This window comes from Amia ocellicauda, chromosome 1 (genome assembly GCF_036373705.1).
Source record: "Amia ocellicauda isolate fAmiCal2 chromosome 1, fAmiCal2.hap1, whole genome shotgun sequence".
Taxonomy (NCBI): domain Eukaryota; kingdom Metazoa; phylum Chordata; class Actinopteri; order Amiiformes; family Amiidae; genus Amia; species Amia ocellicauda.
In genome coordinates this window covers 19,428,522-19,445,622 of record NC_089850.1, presented here as the reverse complement: position 1 = coordinate 19,445,622, position 17,101 = coordinate 19,428,522, and the positions used below count along the sequence as shown (strand labels likewise).

Sequence of the window (17,101 nt, the reverse complement as noted above, 5' to 3'; positions counted from 1 at the left end):
TCCGTGTCCGTTCAGCGCAAACCCTGTGATTTCTCTCACGATCAATACATCAATACATCAATACATCAATACAGACACATCGACTCTAGAGGTCGGAGTGTCGATACCACACCGTGAAAAACACAATCGTCACTCTACACCGAGTGGTTGTACCGGCGCAGCGCTAATTTGAACTGATAAAGACTTAGACTACACTGCACATCCATAAAGACAACTCGTACGGCTTTCCTCACCTGCAACTAAGTTTGATGAGACCGGGACTTCCATCGTTATGATCAGAATCTGCAATATCACAAGCTTCAATGTCCGCAATCCAAGTGTTATAATATTATGTTTCAAATGCAGAACCGATGTTATCATGTTTGTGACGTCATAGTGGCAGATGCAGCGGAATGTTGTTTAATGGAAATCTCTGGCGGGAGTAACTTATACCAGCCATCAGTGTCAGTGGGAAGATACAACATCAACATCATCATCATACTCATCATCATGGCAGGAGTAACTTATACCAGCCGTTTCAATTGGATGATAGACTTAAATTCCAAGTTAGCCTGGGGGTGAGGAGACTAACTTTTCAGACGAAGTCTTAGTCAGTCTTATTGTTTATGTATCTGAGTAACTTGCGTTAGACTAGTCTAACTGTCAAATTAAGACTAGTCTAATGGTTTAGTATTATTTAACTGGCCCCAGATCATTAATATAGATTAGAAACAGCAAAGGCCCTAGTACTGATCCCTGTGGAACTCCACTAACAACCTCACTCCAGTTAGAAGCGACTCCTCTAATCGACACCCTCTGTTTCTATACATCAACCAGTTCATAATCCATCTACTTCCATTACCCTGAATACAGGGTTTTGTACTGAAATTATTATACATAATGTAGTGAAAGTTAAAACATATTTTAAAACAGAAATACAATCACAACAATATAAAATGCACTTGATAAATTGACACATGAGAAGTGTATTTGTTGTTTGTGTTTGCACATTTTATTTTATTTAAACACCCTGGAAGTATAACAATTCTCAGTCACTCTGTAATTGAGCTCTCTTATATTAACCATATTTTAAGTTTTTCTTTGTAGCAATTCAATGATTTACATTTGTGATACATTTCCAAATCAAAACCAAACTATATCTGCACATTTTAGGAATCCCATTTGTTCTTCCAAGCTTCAGCACATCTCCACACTCTAAATATCACATTGGCCGTCTGGAGCAGAGGTTTTGCCTCCACTGGTTCCTGTCATCAGTGTTATTCTTATTATCACACCTGCCATCCTCAATTCACCTGTTCACCACCAGAGGTCATCATCACCTGAATATTAACCATGCAATCATCCAATTAACATTCCTGGGTCAATGACATGACGTGCATTTTTTGTGTCCGAAGCCATTATTTTCCTCAACATTTTTTTTAAGAATTACATGTAATACATACAATTATTCTATGATATCTACTTTATATGGAACCAATTTCATTTTATTTAAATATAATACATTTTGTGAGTTTTGGTGTTCCAAAGCCCCAAAATGTCAGGTGGTGCAACCGTCCGAACATATATGCAGAGAACAAATTTGTAGTAAAAATATTATTTTACTCAATAAAATTCTTAATCAAATAGTTTGGCATAATTGTTAAATTACTTACAAATTATTAAAAGTTGTAAAACAGTGCTATGTTAAATGTATTCTAAAAATCTTTTGTCAGAAAAATGCATTTCTCTAGATGTCAAATGGCGCAACCCATAAAAAAAGCATTTGAATGTAATATCACTTTAAGAAAACTATGAACAGGCTATGGCATCACAAAAGAAGACCCCAAATGACCCCTGTGCTGCAGTAACAAGATTAGCAATTCTCTAAAAAATATTTGATAATTTGACATTTGTGAGCCATGCTGAGGGTGGGTCAAGTTACGTCAGGTGGTATGACCCCTGGAAAACTACAAAACAAAAATGGTTTTGTAGAAATTTATGTTTTATTTTAAAAATGCATACACTTTACTTCAATGCCAAAAGTTAATATAGGTGTCCAAGTTAATGCTTGTTAGATTTTAATTGAGTTTGAAAAGTCAGGTGGCGCAACAATAAGTCAAATGGTGCAACCAGAATTACAGTTACACCAATGGAAAAAAGTCATGTTAATTCATGTTTTTGAATATATTAAATACATTTGAATGATCATAATAATCTTTCTGTATGATTTTAAGTTAATTAAGTGCATCTATTGTAATTCATTTTTGTTTCAAAAGAGACACCTGAACTAAATAAATTAACCCAGCATCTCATTGTGAGTCTCCAGTCCACAGTGACAGAGTCATACATGAAAGAATGTTTGATAGTTAATGTATGTAATACACTGAATTTATGGCCAGGCTTGTGAATTCATACATCTCATATAGCAAACGTATTTTTAAAATATTTTCAAAGATGTTTTCACTATTTTATGTGAGTTCAGAAAATAATTTTCATTTGGTGTCACATACCTGTATTCCTTATAATGTCCATATTAAAAATGTAATATAAAAAAAATGTATAAACAAGCGAAAATGGGGGTGACAAAAGAAACCAGAATAAAATGCATGAATTTCTTTCTTGTTATTTTGTGATAATCAGTTGTTATTGAGCATGTCAGGTGGCACAACCAGTCATGGTCAGGTGGTGCAACCAGCAAATGTATATTTTAAAACATCAGTTTTCATTGCAACTGCAAAGTTAAGTCTTAAATATAGTTTTAACACCTTATATGATGTATACAAATAATTTTTACAGTTTTAAAAAGTTTTTCTTGTTCCCTATGGGAAATTTGATGCTTTAAAACATAAATAAGTGTCAATTTCTAAGAAATGTAATAAAAGCCCCATAAATAAAGAATTTAAAGGGAAATTTAGTATGTCTTATGTATTTTAGACAGTACAATCCAATTGTATCCAGTTGTGGGAAATACATTAAAAGTTTTTTTATTATGAATATACGGTTGCGCCACCTGACATGTCTTGGGTGGTAAAATCAGAAATCTTATAAAAAAAATAATAATAAATGCCATCTTAAAAGCAATAAAACAAACAAGAATACACAAAATTCATTCTTGTGAACATAAAAAGTATTTTACATCGATTTTGCTTTTCCTTTTTTTTTTTTTCATTTTGAAAACTTTATTTGTCATTGACCCTCCTACATACCATGTGCACTCATGGGTTCTACTTCTCCCAACCAGCTCTATTGACTTCACTCTGCCCTTAGGATTTTAAAACATTTTTGCCAGTTTCTCGATTTATACTGAATCAAATGGTAATTTAGCGGCCTGTGTGAAAGAATAGTTCCTGCTCTCGAGATTCTTGTCATCCATAAAACGGTGCAGTGAAAGAACAATAATTAAAATGGAAAGAATGGCACGAGCAGGTGTGTGTGGCCACAGACAAAGTGCTGTGCATTGTATAGAAACGGCTGACTTTCGACTGGGCAGATCTAGAATGGGAGAGGTGCTTCTTAGAGATCAGTGTTGAGGAGCAGTTTCTGCAATGTTTTCCAACAATGGAGGAACAAACAAAAAAAATATAGAGACTTTTTATAAAATGTTATCAGAAGCCTTTTCTGTGTGTAATTTTGAAATAAATAATTAGATGAATACCTACAAACCACATCCATTACAGACACTTAGTAATTATTGTTTTTTGGAAAATGATAAAAATAACTGTCCAAATCCAGGTCTGATAAATATAATAGTAATGATACTTGTAAAAATTGTTCTCTGATGAAGGCTTTGATTTTATTTTGCAGTCTGCATTTGGGAAGGAGTTGTCTGTTGTATATGTATGGTATGATAGTGTGTTACCCATTGCTGACAGTCCAGGCAGATTATATCTACTGCCTGTGAACACCTGGACACGAAGGCCAAGGCTATAGTAACTAAGAACCTGGGAAATACACTGATTAAAATCAGAGACACCCAATATAGTTACTAAATACAATACATGTTAAAAGAATAAAATCCACACATAAGAAAATACACAATTGTTGCATCTGTCATGTGTTCTCCCCAAATCCCCCATTGCTAATTAGCCTACTGTTGCTGTGCTAGCCTATTTCATACGATATGGACAACATATGAACTCAGACTAACACTAGATATGTGCCAGTGTGTGCATCAGTTGTCTCCCTCCCCACCTTGTGTTTCATCACTATTACTGCACAGCTACTTTTTGAAAATAAGTTGGTTAATTTGGCACATTTTGGAGCATCTTCCTCAAGAGCCCTTTTTTTTTGGTCACTCATTTTTTGGGCACCACTTTTAGTTTTTTACAATCCATCTCTAATGAATGACACCGAGTGAAAGCGGGTCTCAAGCGCATTTGACTTTGAATGAGAATTTACATAACCATAACATGCAGCGAGGAGAAGACTGAGAGGAGACGTCGCACAGCAACAGCAAGAAGCCATGACGATCTCTCCGATTCCCATCCTGCTCTCTTGGTCTTCTTGGCGTGCACCTGCGCGCCATTGCTTCCCTAATCCCTCTAACCTCATCTCCCTGCCTCTCCCCTCCTCCTCCCTCCCCTCTACTCCACTATCCGCTCCGGAGGCCTGTGGAACTGACACTCAGCTTCCAACAAGGCCGACTTCATCTTCGCCTTCGCCTCCCATCAGTCTCTGGATTTCCTCGCACTCACCGAGACTTGGATCTCCCCTGAGAACTCAACCACCCCTGCCACCCTATCCTCTCTGTTTGCCCTGTCCCACTCCCCCCGTCGTACCGTGCTGCGCTACCTCCTCTTTGTTCTCCTTCCTCATCAGCTCCCTTTTTTTTCTCTCTGTCCTCTCTCGTCTTGTCCTGTCCGTCCCTCCCCTCTTCAGCCTTGGATCTCTTCTGTTCTGCTCAAGAAACCTACCCTTGACGCCACCTCTCCTCAGAACTACCGCCCTGTCTCCCTACTCCCCTTCCTCTCAAAGACCCTCAAGCGTGCTGTCCACTGCCAGCTGTCTGCATTTTCTTTTTCTGCACTCAGCTTTTCCAATCCAGGATGTAAGACCTCATATATTGTATTCATCTGTGTAAATTGGAATTTATAAAATGTATTATGCTTTGTATTGCACTGCATTATGTACATTTGAAATTGTAATGTTTTATGCCTTGAACTGCACTGTATTTTTGCACTTTATGTTGCGCTTCTATTTTGGAAGCCCTGGATAAGGGCGTCTGCCAAGAAATAAATAATAATAATAATAATAAGCTCAGCCTCTTCCTTTTGATTCAGAAAACTGGGCTGGCCCATTCATTTTAGGTAGTGGGGCTGGCCATTGCACATGGATCAGCCAAATGCTCATTATGACAGAGAAATAGTGCAAACAACATTCATTTAATTTTCAACTTCGACCAGCCCACCAAACTAAAAAATAGTCCAGCCCATCTGGCATTTGCTGTGGCCAAGTCTATCAAACATCCTTGTGGGCAGAGACTAGAGACTCACAATGCTGTCTTTGAGGAGGAGAACAGGAATGCATGGCATGGAAATAAACACACTGTGGTTACAGAATCTGATGACTGGAGTATTTATAGAGACAGGTATAACATTAATAAAGGTATCTTAAATAACACACATGTTAGGGGGTGATGCTATAGGACTATACCACCCCTTTACCTGATCTTGCTGTGTGGCTGTTATTCCTGGAACAACATTACAGGAATGGCTACAGTTATGATTTGGGTTAGGTCCATGTTATTGTTCCAGGAATAACAACCACACGGCAAAATCAGATTGTGTGTACACCCCCCACCACACACATCTATACATGGTGTTTTGGTACTTTTAATCATGAATGGTTAAAACTGGTTGGAAATATCTTTTGAAATGCTGGCCTTGTTGTTAAGCAACTTTGATGGAGGAGATGAGTGTCTGTTACAAATGTAGACAGATTTGTGTACAGAAGTGCCTGTGTGAGGCATTGTTGAGCTCTGCCCAATCTCAAATGTGCTGAACACTATTGTCATACAGTGTGGATAAGATGTTGCTGTGTCAAACTCCACACCTCTGGCAGAGTCGTTTGCACCTCGTGTAACTGTCTTCAGATCCAGGAGGAGAGCGGAGAACTCTGTGCACAGCTTGCTTTCACTGTTTTCCTGCTCTGTTCTGGCAAAATCAATAAACTGCCCTCCAGATGATCCGAGGCCCTGCTGAGGTTTGCACTAGAGGTTGATATCTGATTATTGTCAAATTATTACCACAGACCTGCCACGTTTCATAACCATTGCCTTGAAATAAGTTTATTAACCCCCATGCGGGTATATTGATTTCTCTGGAGAATTCTGTGGTAGGTGAAATTAAAATCTAGTGAAATCAAATTTGCATACAGTTTTATATCCCTGCATTTATTTTATTTTTGTATTTCAATTCTTTATTTATATAGTAGTTCACAGACCACATGATCAATACATATATTGAATTCAGTATATATGCAATACATGGAAAGTATGATGCACAGTATAATATAAATAACGTGTGTAGAATAACTATTATATACTGTATATATAATGTGTATTGTATGTATGCTGCAATTCTCCACAGCGCGCCAGACGTCGCAAACGCAATTTCTAGCACATTTACGTTTGTTTGTTTTTTGACCGGTGACGCGATGGTCAGGTGGTCGCATCCGAGCCAATAGGGTGCCTTTAAAAGTGAGCACGGAAGTAAAAGCGCTTCCTTGTCGAGCCCCGGCTGCAGTCGCGGTCCAGCGCACGGCGGAGCAACACACGTCTGGCCCCATGGCGACCTCCAGGTCCAGCAGCAGACCCTACGACATCATCGTGTTCGGGGCCTCGGGTTTCACCGGACAGTTTGTGGTGGAAGAGGTGGCCCGGACGTCGGCCGAGGGGCCAAAGGGGACTCTGAAATGGGCTGTCGCGGGCAGGAGCCGACAGAAGCTGGAGAAAGTTTTGGAGCAGGCCGCGGCGGTGCTGAGTAAGTACCGGGCTGCGGACGGGCCGCGGCGGGGGAGCCGGGCAGGACTAGTCACTGTGCCAGGATGAGCTGTGTTGTACGTAGGCACTGCACTTGAGCTTTCAATGCGTGGGAGGCCAAAGACAATGACACCCCCAAAACAAGCCAAACCCCCTGCAAGCACTTAATTAATTAATGCTTGATTTATGTATTCGAGTTATACATAAAATAGCACTTTTTGTAGTCGGGCGGTTGCAATTGTATCAAGCCAAGAAGGCAACGCAAACCGTATATTTGCATCCCTTTAATAATGCGTGTGTTTTCCATACCTGTAACTCGCTTTGTGGCGCAGTGTGTGTTTGCCCATCGCTGGGAGAGTATTTTAAGATTGTATGAGACTTGCATACCAGTCTATAACAGGAGACAAAGCCACGGACCTGGCGCCCTGACAGCCGGGTCTCGTCACGCAGTCCGTGAATTAAAAGTTGTGCAAGATTGTGGGTGAAACGGGGACGTGCTATTTTAATACCAGTGCACCAGCTGACGTACTTGCACAGGTACCTTCTTCACCAATCGGCCACTTCTGCTCTTCGGGTTTAAGAGCTTGCTGCTTTCACGGGGGTTGGGGTTAAGCCTTTCAATGTGCCAATCGAGGACTGAGATTGGCTCTCTCCCCATGAATGTTTCCTAATGCGTTTTCCCTTTTTTGGCATGACTGACCCGGACAATAGTTTCCAATGGGGATTATCACAAAGGCATGGAGTCCTTGCTAGATGACCAGTGGTCTCTGAGGGAGGAATAAGAATCCACACAGCTGCATGGAAAATCACAGAGATGTAATCGCATCTGCTTTCATCTTTTAACCCATTGGCTGTGCCCAGATTAATCTAGACCAACTGTCCAGTCCTGTGACAGGTGATGTATCTGTCATAGGCACTGATGTACGCTTTAGTTTCAGTGGAACAAGACTGGCCTTTTCAGTGTGTGATAAACTCTTCCATTCTCTATCCTCACAATGAGTTTTTTTTGTTTTGTTTCCACTCTCTATGGCCCTTATTCTTAGTTTTTTAGGAGATGGTTGAATACCCTCTCTTTGTTATGAAAGCGCAAACTGAAAAGATTGACTCGGCAGTACAGGGAAGAATCGCAGAGGTGCTGAAATCGATGGAGGGAAAAACACAATCAAAACCTCGCATCAAATCGACAGTGTCAATAGGAGAGACTGACTGACACCCCCAGTACACTGACTTTCTGTCACCACCTGTATTCAATTCCAGGCTCCTCTCCTCACCCATCAGTGCGTCTTTCAGTTGTCAAAGGGAGTCGGGTGCAGTATGTGATCAAATGTTCTTGTCTCTAGGTAAGCCAGAGATCAAGTCAGAAGTGGATATAATCGTCGCAGATGTTGGTGAACCGGACTCTTTAGCTTCCATGTGCAAACAGGCAGTTATTGTTCTCAGCTGTGTGGGACCAGTAAGTACACAATATGGGTGTTTGTGCAGACCGAGTGGAATTTGGGAAAGACGTATCTGGTTACTCGACATGAGCCATTTTATTTTTCTGTATCCGTGCCTGTGCAAGGACATCGTCGCCTCTGGCCACAGTCTGTTTCCTAGTGTTTTAAATCCGTTACGCACAGTGTTGTGATGTCAGTATATTGACGTACCATACGTTTTACTGATTCAAATCTGTACAAGGAGATGCTGTCTTGTGGAAAAAATGTGGATGTGTACTGGCATTTTACCTTGCCTGCTCCCATGAAGCTTTTATTCCTTAGTTTTCCATCCATGGAGTGTTCATTTGCATTTTACATAGAGAACCTATTGTCTATGTGGCAGAGATGCATAAACCTTGTGATGTAATGTTTACTAACCCAGCAAGATCTGGATTGTGATATGTAGCCATGCTAAATTAATGATTAAGTTAGTTGTTGTATCATTCATCCACTTTCTCTGGAATAATCTTGTGTAAATAAAGAAATTGTATTCGTTTTTTGGCATCTAACAGCCTGAAAATGTTCTTTGACTTTATTACAATTATATATTGTATATTATATTTTTATATTTGTATACATTTTCTCCTCAGTACAGGTTTTATGGCGAGCCCGTGGTGAAGGCCTGTGTTGAGAACGGAGCCCATGCCATTGACATATGTGGGGAGCCGCAGGTAGGTGTAGTGTCTGTAGCGCAGTGTGTCACTGCTTTAGGCTGGGTGGGCTGTGTTCCTGTGCTCTCGCGTGTTTGAGTTACTGTGTGGGATGTAGGAGCAGAAGTAGGATTAATATTAATCTCGTTTTGGTCAACAGACGAGGTTTATGAGAATCATCATAAAGTACAGTCGGTACACGTTGGAAGAGAGTCCAAAAGGTTTCGATGTGCAGTGTCATTCCATCAGAAGAGTTGACCTGAGGATTTTGTATGCTTTGGATTACCTTATTAGTGAGGATGGTGCATGGAGCACGGACGCTTGTTGCGGGGACATTATTTTGGTTTTGTGCTGCAGTTGTGTTAAAATAATGTGATCCCTTTTTTATTGTTTTAATGCATGTTAACACATTCAGTCTCCCCTCCCCCAAAGGTAGTTTCAAAGCAGGAATATTGTGTATGTGTGTGTGTACATGCATGCATGTCTGTATTTGTCTGCTTATTTTAGTTTCTAGAGGGAATGCAGCTGAACTACAACAAGGAAGCAAGGGAGAAGGGCGTGTATGTTATTGGGAGCTGTGGTTTTGACTCCATCCCTGCAGACATGGGGGTAATCTACACTAGAGACCAATTTAAAGGTACTGCAGTGACCGCATCATTAACTCCCTTCATTAATTGCGCTCCTACGTCTCAAACGACAGTATTTACGATGTTGGCTTAGCTGGGATGAGCAACGTTCTAGCGGCTCAGTTTGACATTCACACTGCGGTGGGTGGGTCGGATAGTTGCACTGATCGGTTCCCTTCTCCTGCTTTGAATGTTAACTTTACACCTAAATACAAATAACTGCAATACCTGAATCATTTAAAGATGAAAGCTTCCGGAATGACACACGATGGAGAGCTATGGGGAGGATCTGAATGAACGAGTGGTCACCTGTTGCTTTACTGAAGGAACAGTCAAAGGTTTCTCTGTAGGAAAACAGAATCGGAAAGGATGACCAGTACATTTGTTGAACAATCTGGCTTATGAAATCCAGGTGTTGATTATTTTCTTTCCACTGAAAACTGGAAGGCAGATCACACACACTTTCTATGCGGGCTGAACTATAATATTCAGATGTATACAGCTGTAGTGTGTTCTCATTTGCAGGGACAATGACAGCTGTGGAAAGTTTCTTGACCATAAGCAATGGGCCAGAGGTAAGTTTCTTCCTCCACCCCCCAAAAAAAATAAAAAATAAAGTTTTCTGTATAGTTTTAACTCTGAGAAATGTTTAGTGGCTTCCTTCAAAGTGATTTTTATGTAGCCCTTTACCTCAAATTATTCATTTAACAATTATTAACCAGTCATTAACCTGCAGAATATATTGTAGGTTGGAGTCGGAGGTCCTAAACTCTCCTCCACTCAGATTCCTTCTTGTGATTTTGCAGTTTCTGAGACTGAATGAATAGGTCACACGATCCATTTGCAGCAGAGGAGTCTGTTTGTGTAGATGTGTGCGAGTAACGTTTCTTGTCCGAAGGGGGGTCACATTCACGATGGGACCTGGCAGTCCGCGATCTATGGCTTTGCTGATGCCTCCAAGCTAAAGGGTCTGAGGAAGAAGTTTGGGCATCAACCGCTTCCAGTGACTGGGTCAAAAATCAAAAGAAGGTATGGAGGTGGAAGACTCCTCACTAGAAGACTTTTCAAACCTTTTTTTTTTTTCCTCTCTCGTCACCAAAAAAGATGGCTAATTTTCTCAATGTCTGTTATAGGAACAATAATAACTAGTAATCTAACCTGATGACAATCACCCTTGAGGACCTCTGAGTCCTGGGTGTTTATATGGGAAGAGTTAGTGTGTAGTAATGTGTGTTTAAAGACACCCCAAGCGTGTTGGATGAGCTCTAGTGTCTCTGTGCTTTGTGCCTGTTTATGTGCAGGAGCGCCCTGTTCTTCAGTGAGGAGCTCCAGCAGTATGCCATTCCTTTCATGGGTGCGGACCCCTCTGTTGTGAAGAGGACCCAGCGCTACCTGTACGAGGATCTGCAGGAGTCCCCTGTGAGTGTGTGGATATAATCATACACATGCATACTCTCTCTTTAATCAGTTTTAAAGGCTTGGTGGGCATTTGTCTCTGGTTGGATATTTACCTTTTGGTAGAATTATGTTGTGTGTGTATTTTAGAACAAGATTAGCCATTGTTTATTGCTAGTTTATCAGTTCAAAGGAGGAGTGCTCAGTACTGGAGATTAGAAGCTGCTCTCTATCCTCCGTATCCCACAGGTTCAGTACGGCGCATATGCAGGCGTGGGAGGGATGGTTTCGGTCATTAAGTTACTGTTTGCTGGCATGCTGTTTTGGATCTTGGTCAAGTTCAGCTTTGGACGAAACCTTCTGATCAAAGTGAGTTCCTTTTCTGAAACTGATCGAGTATCGAGTGTATCACTATACACCAACATTGTCATTTGACTTTTATACCGGTTAGAACATTGTAACTTTATTTGGCAACTTTTATTTGAATATTAATACCATTTTTTTTTATTTTAAAGCATCCTGAATTGTTTACCTTCGGCATGGTCACAAAGGATGGTCCCACAAGAAAGCAGGTAGGAAACCACATTTTCATTCACTCGTTCATGTGTTCGTTCATTTTCCTGTGGAGTCCGTTTCTGAACTGCCTGAGAGATTCGATTCTGAGCCCAGCCTCTCGGATTCTGTTTCTCCTCCCCTTCAGATGGAGCAGTCTTCGTTTTGCCTTACCTTCTTTGGGGAAGGCTACACTCCAGAGCAGGACCCCAAACAGGGCAAACCCAATTCCAAGATAAGGACACAAGTCAAAGGACCAGGTACATTTCAGTAATTTCCCCCTCCTCCCCCATGCTATATGCTCATGTCTGTTTCATCACCACAGCACTCATTTGGGCCCAAGGGAAGACTCGCCTCTGTATTTACAAGGTGCATTTGGCTGCTGCTGTATTTTTTTCTGAGTTTTATTTTATGTCTGAATGACGGTGTTGTTGGGGATTGCAGAGGCTGGCTATGTTGCCACTCCCATTGCAATGGTTCAGGCAGCCCTGACGATACTGAATGAACCCCAAGCCCTCCCCAAGAAGTAAGTATGTGCATCAAAAGATGAGCTTTCCTTCTGAATCCTGTATCTCTCAATTTGATCTTGTTTACCTCTGTAAATGTACAGGATGTTTTACTTTTAAAATGCTTTTACTGTAGCTTGACCATAGTTGGCCAGTGGTTTCCTATGGGTTCAACATGTTTTCACTGTGTTCTACTTAGACTTTATAAAGGCAAGCTATATATGCATCTCCCTAATCTAAACTGTAATGAGACCTGCAACCCTGCATCGCCCTGCAGTGCAGCCAGTTGGGTTGGCTTCAGCAGTGAAGAACTGATTTTTGGTGAATTTCATTTACTTAACTATAAACGTTTCTGTGCTGGATTTCCACAGGGGGGGAGTGTATCCTCCTGGAGCGGCCTTTGCCAAGACCTCCCTGATCGAGCGGCTGAACAAGCACGGGATCCAGTTCTCTGTGGTGGGCTCACCTGGGCCCTGAGAGCCCATGACACCCGGCTCCCTGCAGTACCAGATGCCACCCTGCAGGGGGCGCTATGTGTATTAGCTCCCTCCCTTTGCAGTCCTCGGTATCACCAATCATAATGTGCTTGCAAATAACCTAGGAGTCATTTAATAAACGCAAAAGAAACCACCTTTGACTAACCCGACTTGCCTGTCTTGCATTCCTGTCAACCCGTTAGATTGGAAATGTCCTGGTGACAGTAGGCCCACCTGCCTTCATAGTGGGGTGTGGTGGGGGGGGACTCTTCTGGGTTTCTCTTTCACGCTGTGCTTGGAAGCTGACTTGCTCGCCCGTTAGTTTGAAATGCATCTGTGTGACGCTTTTAGTTCCTTTCTAATATTAAATGATGCAGTAAAGCGCTCTTGAATTTGAAGTTGCATTTGTTAGTATTGTCAAATTGTGTGATTTAAAATGAATGGGAGAACAGCTGCCTCCTGCTGTGGTTTTTTGTCCTGGTTGTTGCCTTCAATCGCCTCTGCTCATGGGCTTTAATCATTATAAACCCATTTGATTGGTGCAGATGTTAAATGAGGTTGAGATAGCGTGGCAATGCCTACCAGGGCTATGCCTGGATGCTCTGCCTCTGTGGATGTGGATTCTCAGTGTTTTTGTAACCTTGGACAGTCTGATTTTAAACACCCGTCCAAGGGTTGTGATTGTGGTGCAGTTCTTACACAATTCATCACTGTAAGAGGGCTAAATGTTTATACATTTTTGAGGAGGACAAAATGTTCTGTACTTTTGGCAGTAGGACAGGTTTAAAAAACAATAGAAATGGTTGGTGGTGGTGGGGGGTTGTCTAAAGCTTTTGAAAGCTTCAGGAAGGATGACTTGACTTTAATGATGATGATGATGATGATGATGAAAGCACTGGTAACAATGGAAGCATTTGTAATTGGCGGGGTGTCCGTCTGCTCTGACGGTACAGATTTAAACGTGTTTATTCGTTTTTTTACATGTATAATAATCAGAACAGAATTATGCATGTGGAGATTTGCTCCTGTGTGCTTCTAACCTTGCACTGCTGTGGATTCTGGGGTCTCTTCCAACAAAATAAAATTGCTCCAATCGTTTCAATAAATATGGCCTATGTCTGATTTATTTCAACATAATAATCCTACTCCATTACTCAATTTCTGAAGCTCCATGCTGTCTCTGAGTGGTGCAGAGTCCAGCAGGCTCCTTCTGGCTGTTCTGATCAAGTTCACACAGTTCCTGCATTGAGCTGAGTGACAGACAGGCTGTGCCACCTGGTAGCAGAAAAATCCTGAAAGCCATGAACTGGTAGAAGATACTTTAAATGACCACATGTCTAATTGATCAAATAGACATGTTAATTAAGTAATTGGGGGACAGAGCTAGAATGAAAAGCAGAAGACTGCCCCTTCTGAGAACCAAATTTCAGACCCAACCCTAGTCCTGGAGAGCCCTAATCCAGTTAATCTTGTAGGTCACCCTAAATCACCAATTTCTAAATACTGGGAATACATGCGCGTTATTAATTAAGCAAATCAACCAAGGGAGCTCTTGCTCTGAGAGGCTGAAAGTATTCAGATAATTGCTCCAATGGTTTCTAAATTACTGAATTTACCACACCCAAGCGTCACTGATCAGAATGAAATACTTCCAGGTGTTTAGAAATTGGTGATAGAAGGGTGACCACCAAAGCCTGCTGGACAGTAGCTCTTCAGGAGCAGGGGTGGAGACAACTGCTGTAGGACATGGAAGACCATTAGAAATTTGATCAACTAAATAAACCCTTTTACTTGCCTTTTCGGTTTTTAGAAGGCTAAACAGACAATACGAGTACATCATGACAGTTTCATAAGTGAGGTTGTCCACTGGAATGAAGCAATGCCACTGTAGAGTTCGGAGGACCAGTACTGAGAAACCCTGTGTTTGAGCCTCTTCCTCTCACCAGACCCCAGACCTCTCCCGCTTCCTCCTCACGATGGCGGCCACGTCCTGCTTCAGCTTGGTCACACAGCCCTCCAGCTGCTCGCCGAACGCTCTCAGCATCCTCCCCTGCTCCTCAAGAAAGCCCTGGAGCCCCGGTAAGTCATCCTCATCCTGCACACAGTTAAGAGAGCAGAGAGACGGTAGGGGAGGGGCTTGTATTAAGATGTATTTCTATTTTTAGGTTTTCCATTTAATCAAGCAATGAACCCAACTGAGTAGCTGGGAGCTGTGCTGGAACAAAATCCAAAAGTCACCTTGGCCCTCGAGGGTTTGGGTGTCCCTGTGGAAGCTCTTAAACGCTAGCATCGGCTCTTTCTCAGTGACCTGTGCTTTGCAACCTCACATGCCTCACAACACACACTCTGAACAGCAGAAACACAACCTACTCCAGGCCTGTGCTGTGTTAGCCTCTGGAGCTGACCCCTGACTGCATTCATGCTCTGATAGAAGACTTTGAGAGCTCGGGCAAACTCTGCGTCACAGCTGGTCCTCAGGCTGCCCCTCCGCTCCGCTCTACTGGCCAGGCCAAGACTGTAGGCGCTGCCCCTGCCATTGCACAGTTCAGCGTTCTGCCCAGAGCCTGTCAGAAAAAGGTAAAAAATAACTTTTTTTTTGTACCTGCTGATGAAAAAGAATGATTCCTCTAATGGTACTGAAGAGCACAGGGTTTGGATTGTTCCCGAAAAGGCAGTCACATGTCAAGCATTTTTAATTGAAACACAGAATGCAAGAGAATTAATTAATAGAAATATAAATGAAAAATATTCGTAGCTTGCGGAACTGAAACCCCACACTGTGCTCCGCAGACAGTTAGTAGACGCGCAGTTGGAAAGGGGCCGGTGCCACTTCCAGCCGCTCTGGAACCTAAGAACCCGTGACGTCAGTGCGGGGGCGGGGTTAAGTCGTCTCCACAGAAAGTGATTGGCCGGAGCGCAGCCGCCATGTTTAAAATGCCAGCAGAGACGCGAGCAGTGAGGAGAGTTTATTAAAAATGAGCGCAATCAGCAGCAACAGCGGTCTGTCAGACACTACAGTGACAATGTGTCTCACCAGGTCAATAACTAGTTAGTTGTTGTCAAATGGCAGCGATGAGAGACGACTGAGCGCAGCTTCCGTGTCAGGAAAGCCGTGTTACAGCGAGATGATGATGATGAGAGTTAATGCGGACACAGATTGGACAGACATGTTGTTGTTAATGATCTGGTCATTATCTGCTCCGGTGTGACTCCGAATCCAGCGCCGCTACGAGTCACGTGTCCCGGGTTGGTTTGCGCTTGATTAATAATTTATGAATACATTCATTTTCTTAGCACAGGGCGAATTACACAAAACACACATATTGTACAGTAAGAGATCAAATACACAGTTAGATCTGTGACAGTGACGCGCTTTGTGCTCACAGCCAGCAGTGCTGACAATGGATTATTATTATTATTATTATTATTATTATTATTATTATGTGTTTGTTAGACGCTCTTATCCAGGGCGACTTCAAAACAGGAGCATTGCTGCGTGTCTGGCAACAGGGACAATGCAACAGTGATTTGGGACCATCATCCCAGACTTCATCAATCAGCACAGTTTCCCATCAAACCATTAACATCAGCTGAGATCATCCGACAGTTTATTGATCTGCCGCGACTGCGCAGCAAATACCCCCAAAACAGCCGCATCCATAATCAATAGGCCAGCCTATAGTCATTGTGTTTAAACAAGAATAAAAGTAAAAATACGCCACAAAATGAATGAAAATGTGAACTGTGTGTGCGGTGACGCATGCATGTTAACTCTAACTTTCAATACAGTAAAAGTGTCTGAAATAGCGAATCGGTGTAAATCCCTTAATGCATCAATACAAATAAATACAAATAAAAGTCTGAGTTATCGTAGCATATTCGTATAGCTGTATTTTCGTTTCTGCTACATGTGTGATCTCGCGTTTTTTGTTGTTTTTACAGTGTATCCGCTGTGTGTGACGCTGAATGAGTTTGGTTGGGATGTAAAACAGGTTTAAAGTCCTCGGTGCTCATTATTATCGCTGTTTCTCTTCTACGCTTGGGAACCAGTGACGTCAGCGTTCGGTTCCAAAACCGGTGGAAAAGCGGGCCGCTTCCCAAAGATCTGCATGGAGTGAGTTCACTGTCAAAATTAGCGAGCACAGAAATACAACTTGTACGTTCAAAACTACACTTACGGTTTTTATTTTACGCTTACAATTCAATTCTGCGCTCGTTCAATCTCGTTTTCACAGTTGCAGTTGTCGCTGCGCATGCGCAGTCCTCTCTACAGCTCGCAGTTCTGTTTGACTTTTCACACCGACTCCGAAACAGCGCGTAGAGCAGGCAGACTAGATGATCATCGCACTATCGATCTCCATTCTCCGCAAACATGGCTGACCGCACCGCAGCAGAGGGACGTCTGAAAGAGCTGAACGTGCTTTAATGTGCTATAAGCATCACTATTACTTTGCAGAGTTTGT

The 17,101-nt window shown here is 42.1% G+C and overlaps 2 protein-coding genes across 2 annotated transcripts in view; one reads left to right on the top strand and one right to left on the bottom strand.

The window, feature by feature from the left end:
• The first annotated feature begins 6,700 nt into the window (after positions 1-6,700).
• LOC136732879 (saccharopine dehydrogenase-like oxidoreductase) lies at positions 6,701-13,744 on the top strand. Its single transcript, XM_066697803.1, has 12 exons — positions 6,701-6,959; positions 8,299-8,411; positions 9,024-9,104; positions 9,591-9,720; positions 10,235-10,284; positions 10,608-10,738; positions 11,011-11,128; positions 11,354-11,473; positions 11,620-11,676; positions 11,805-11,916; positions 12,101-12,182; positions 12,534-13,744. The coding sequence occupies exons 1-12, from the start codon at positions 6,764-6,766 to the stop codon at positions 12,637-12,639; spliced, it is 1,296 nt and encodes a 431-aa protein (XP_066553900.1). The 5' UTR covers positions 6,701-6,763; the 3' UTR covers positions 12,640-13,744.
• Positions 13,508-17,101, bottom strand: part of kif28 (kinesin family member 28) — a 22,867-nt gene continuing 19,273 nt past the window's right edge. The window contains exons 22-23 of the mRNA XM_066697791.1: positions 15,009-15,138; positions 13,508-14,733 (exon numbers count right to left, since the gene is read on the bottom strand). Of these exons, the coding sequence (XP_066553888.1) occupies positions 14,578-14,733; positions 15,009-15,138 (286 nt within the window). The 3' untranslated portion in view covers positions 13,508-14,577. The remainder of the gene's footprint in view (positions 14,734-15,008; positions 15,139-17,101) is intronic.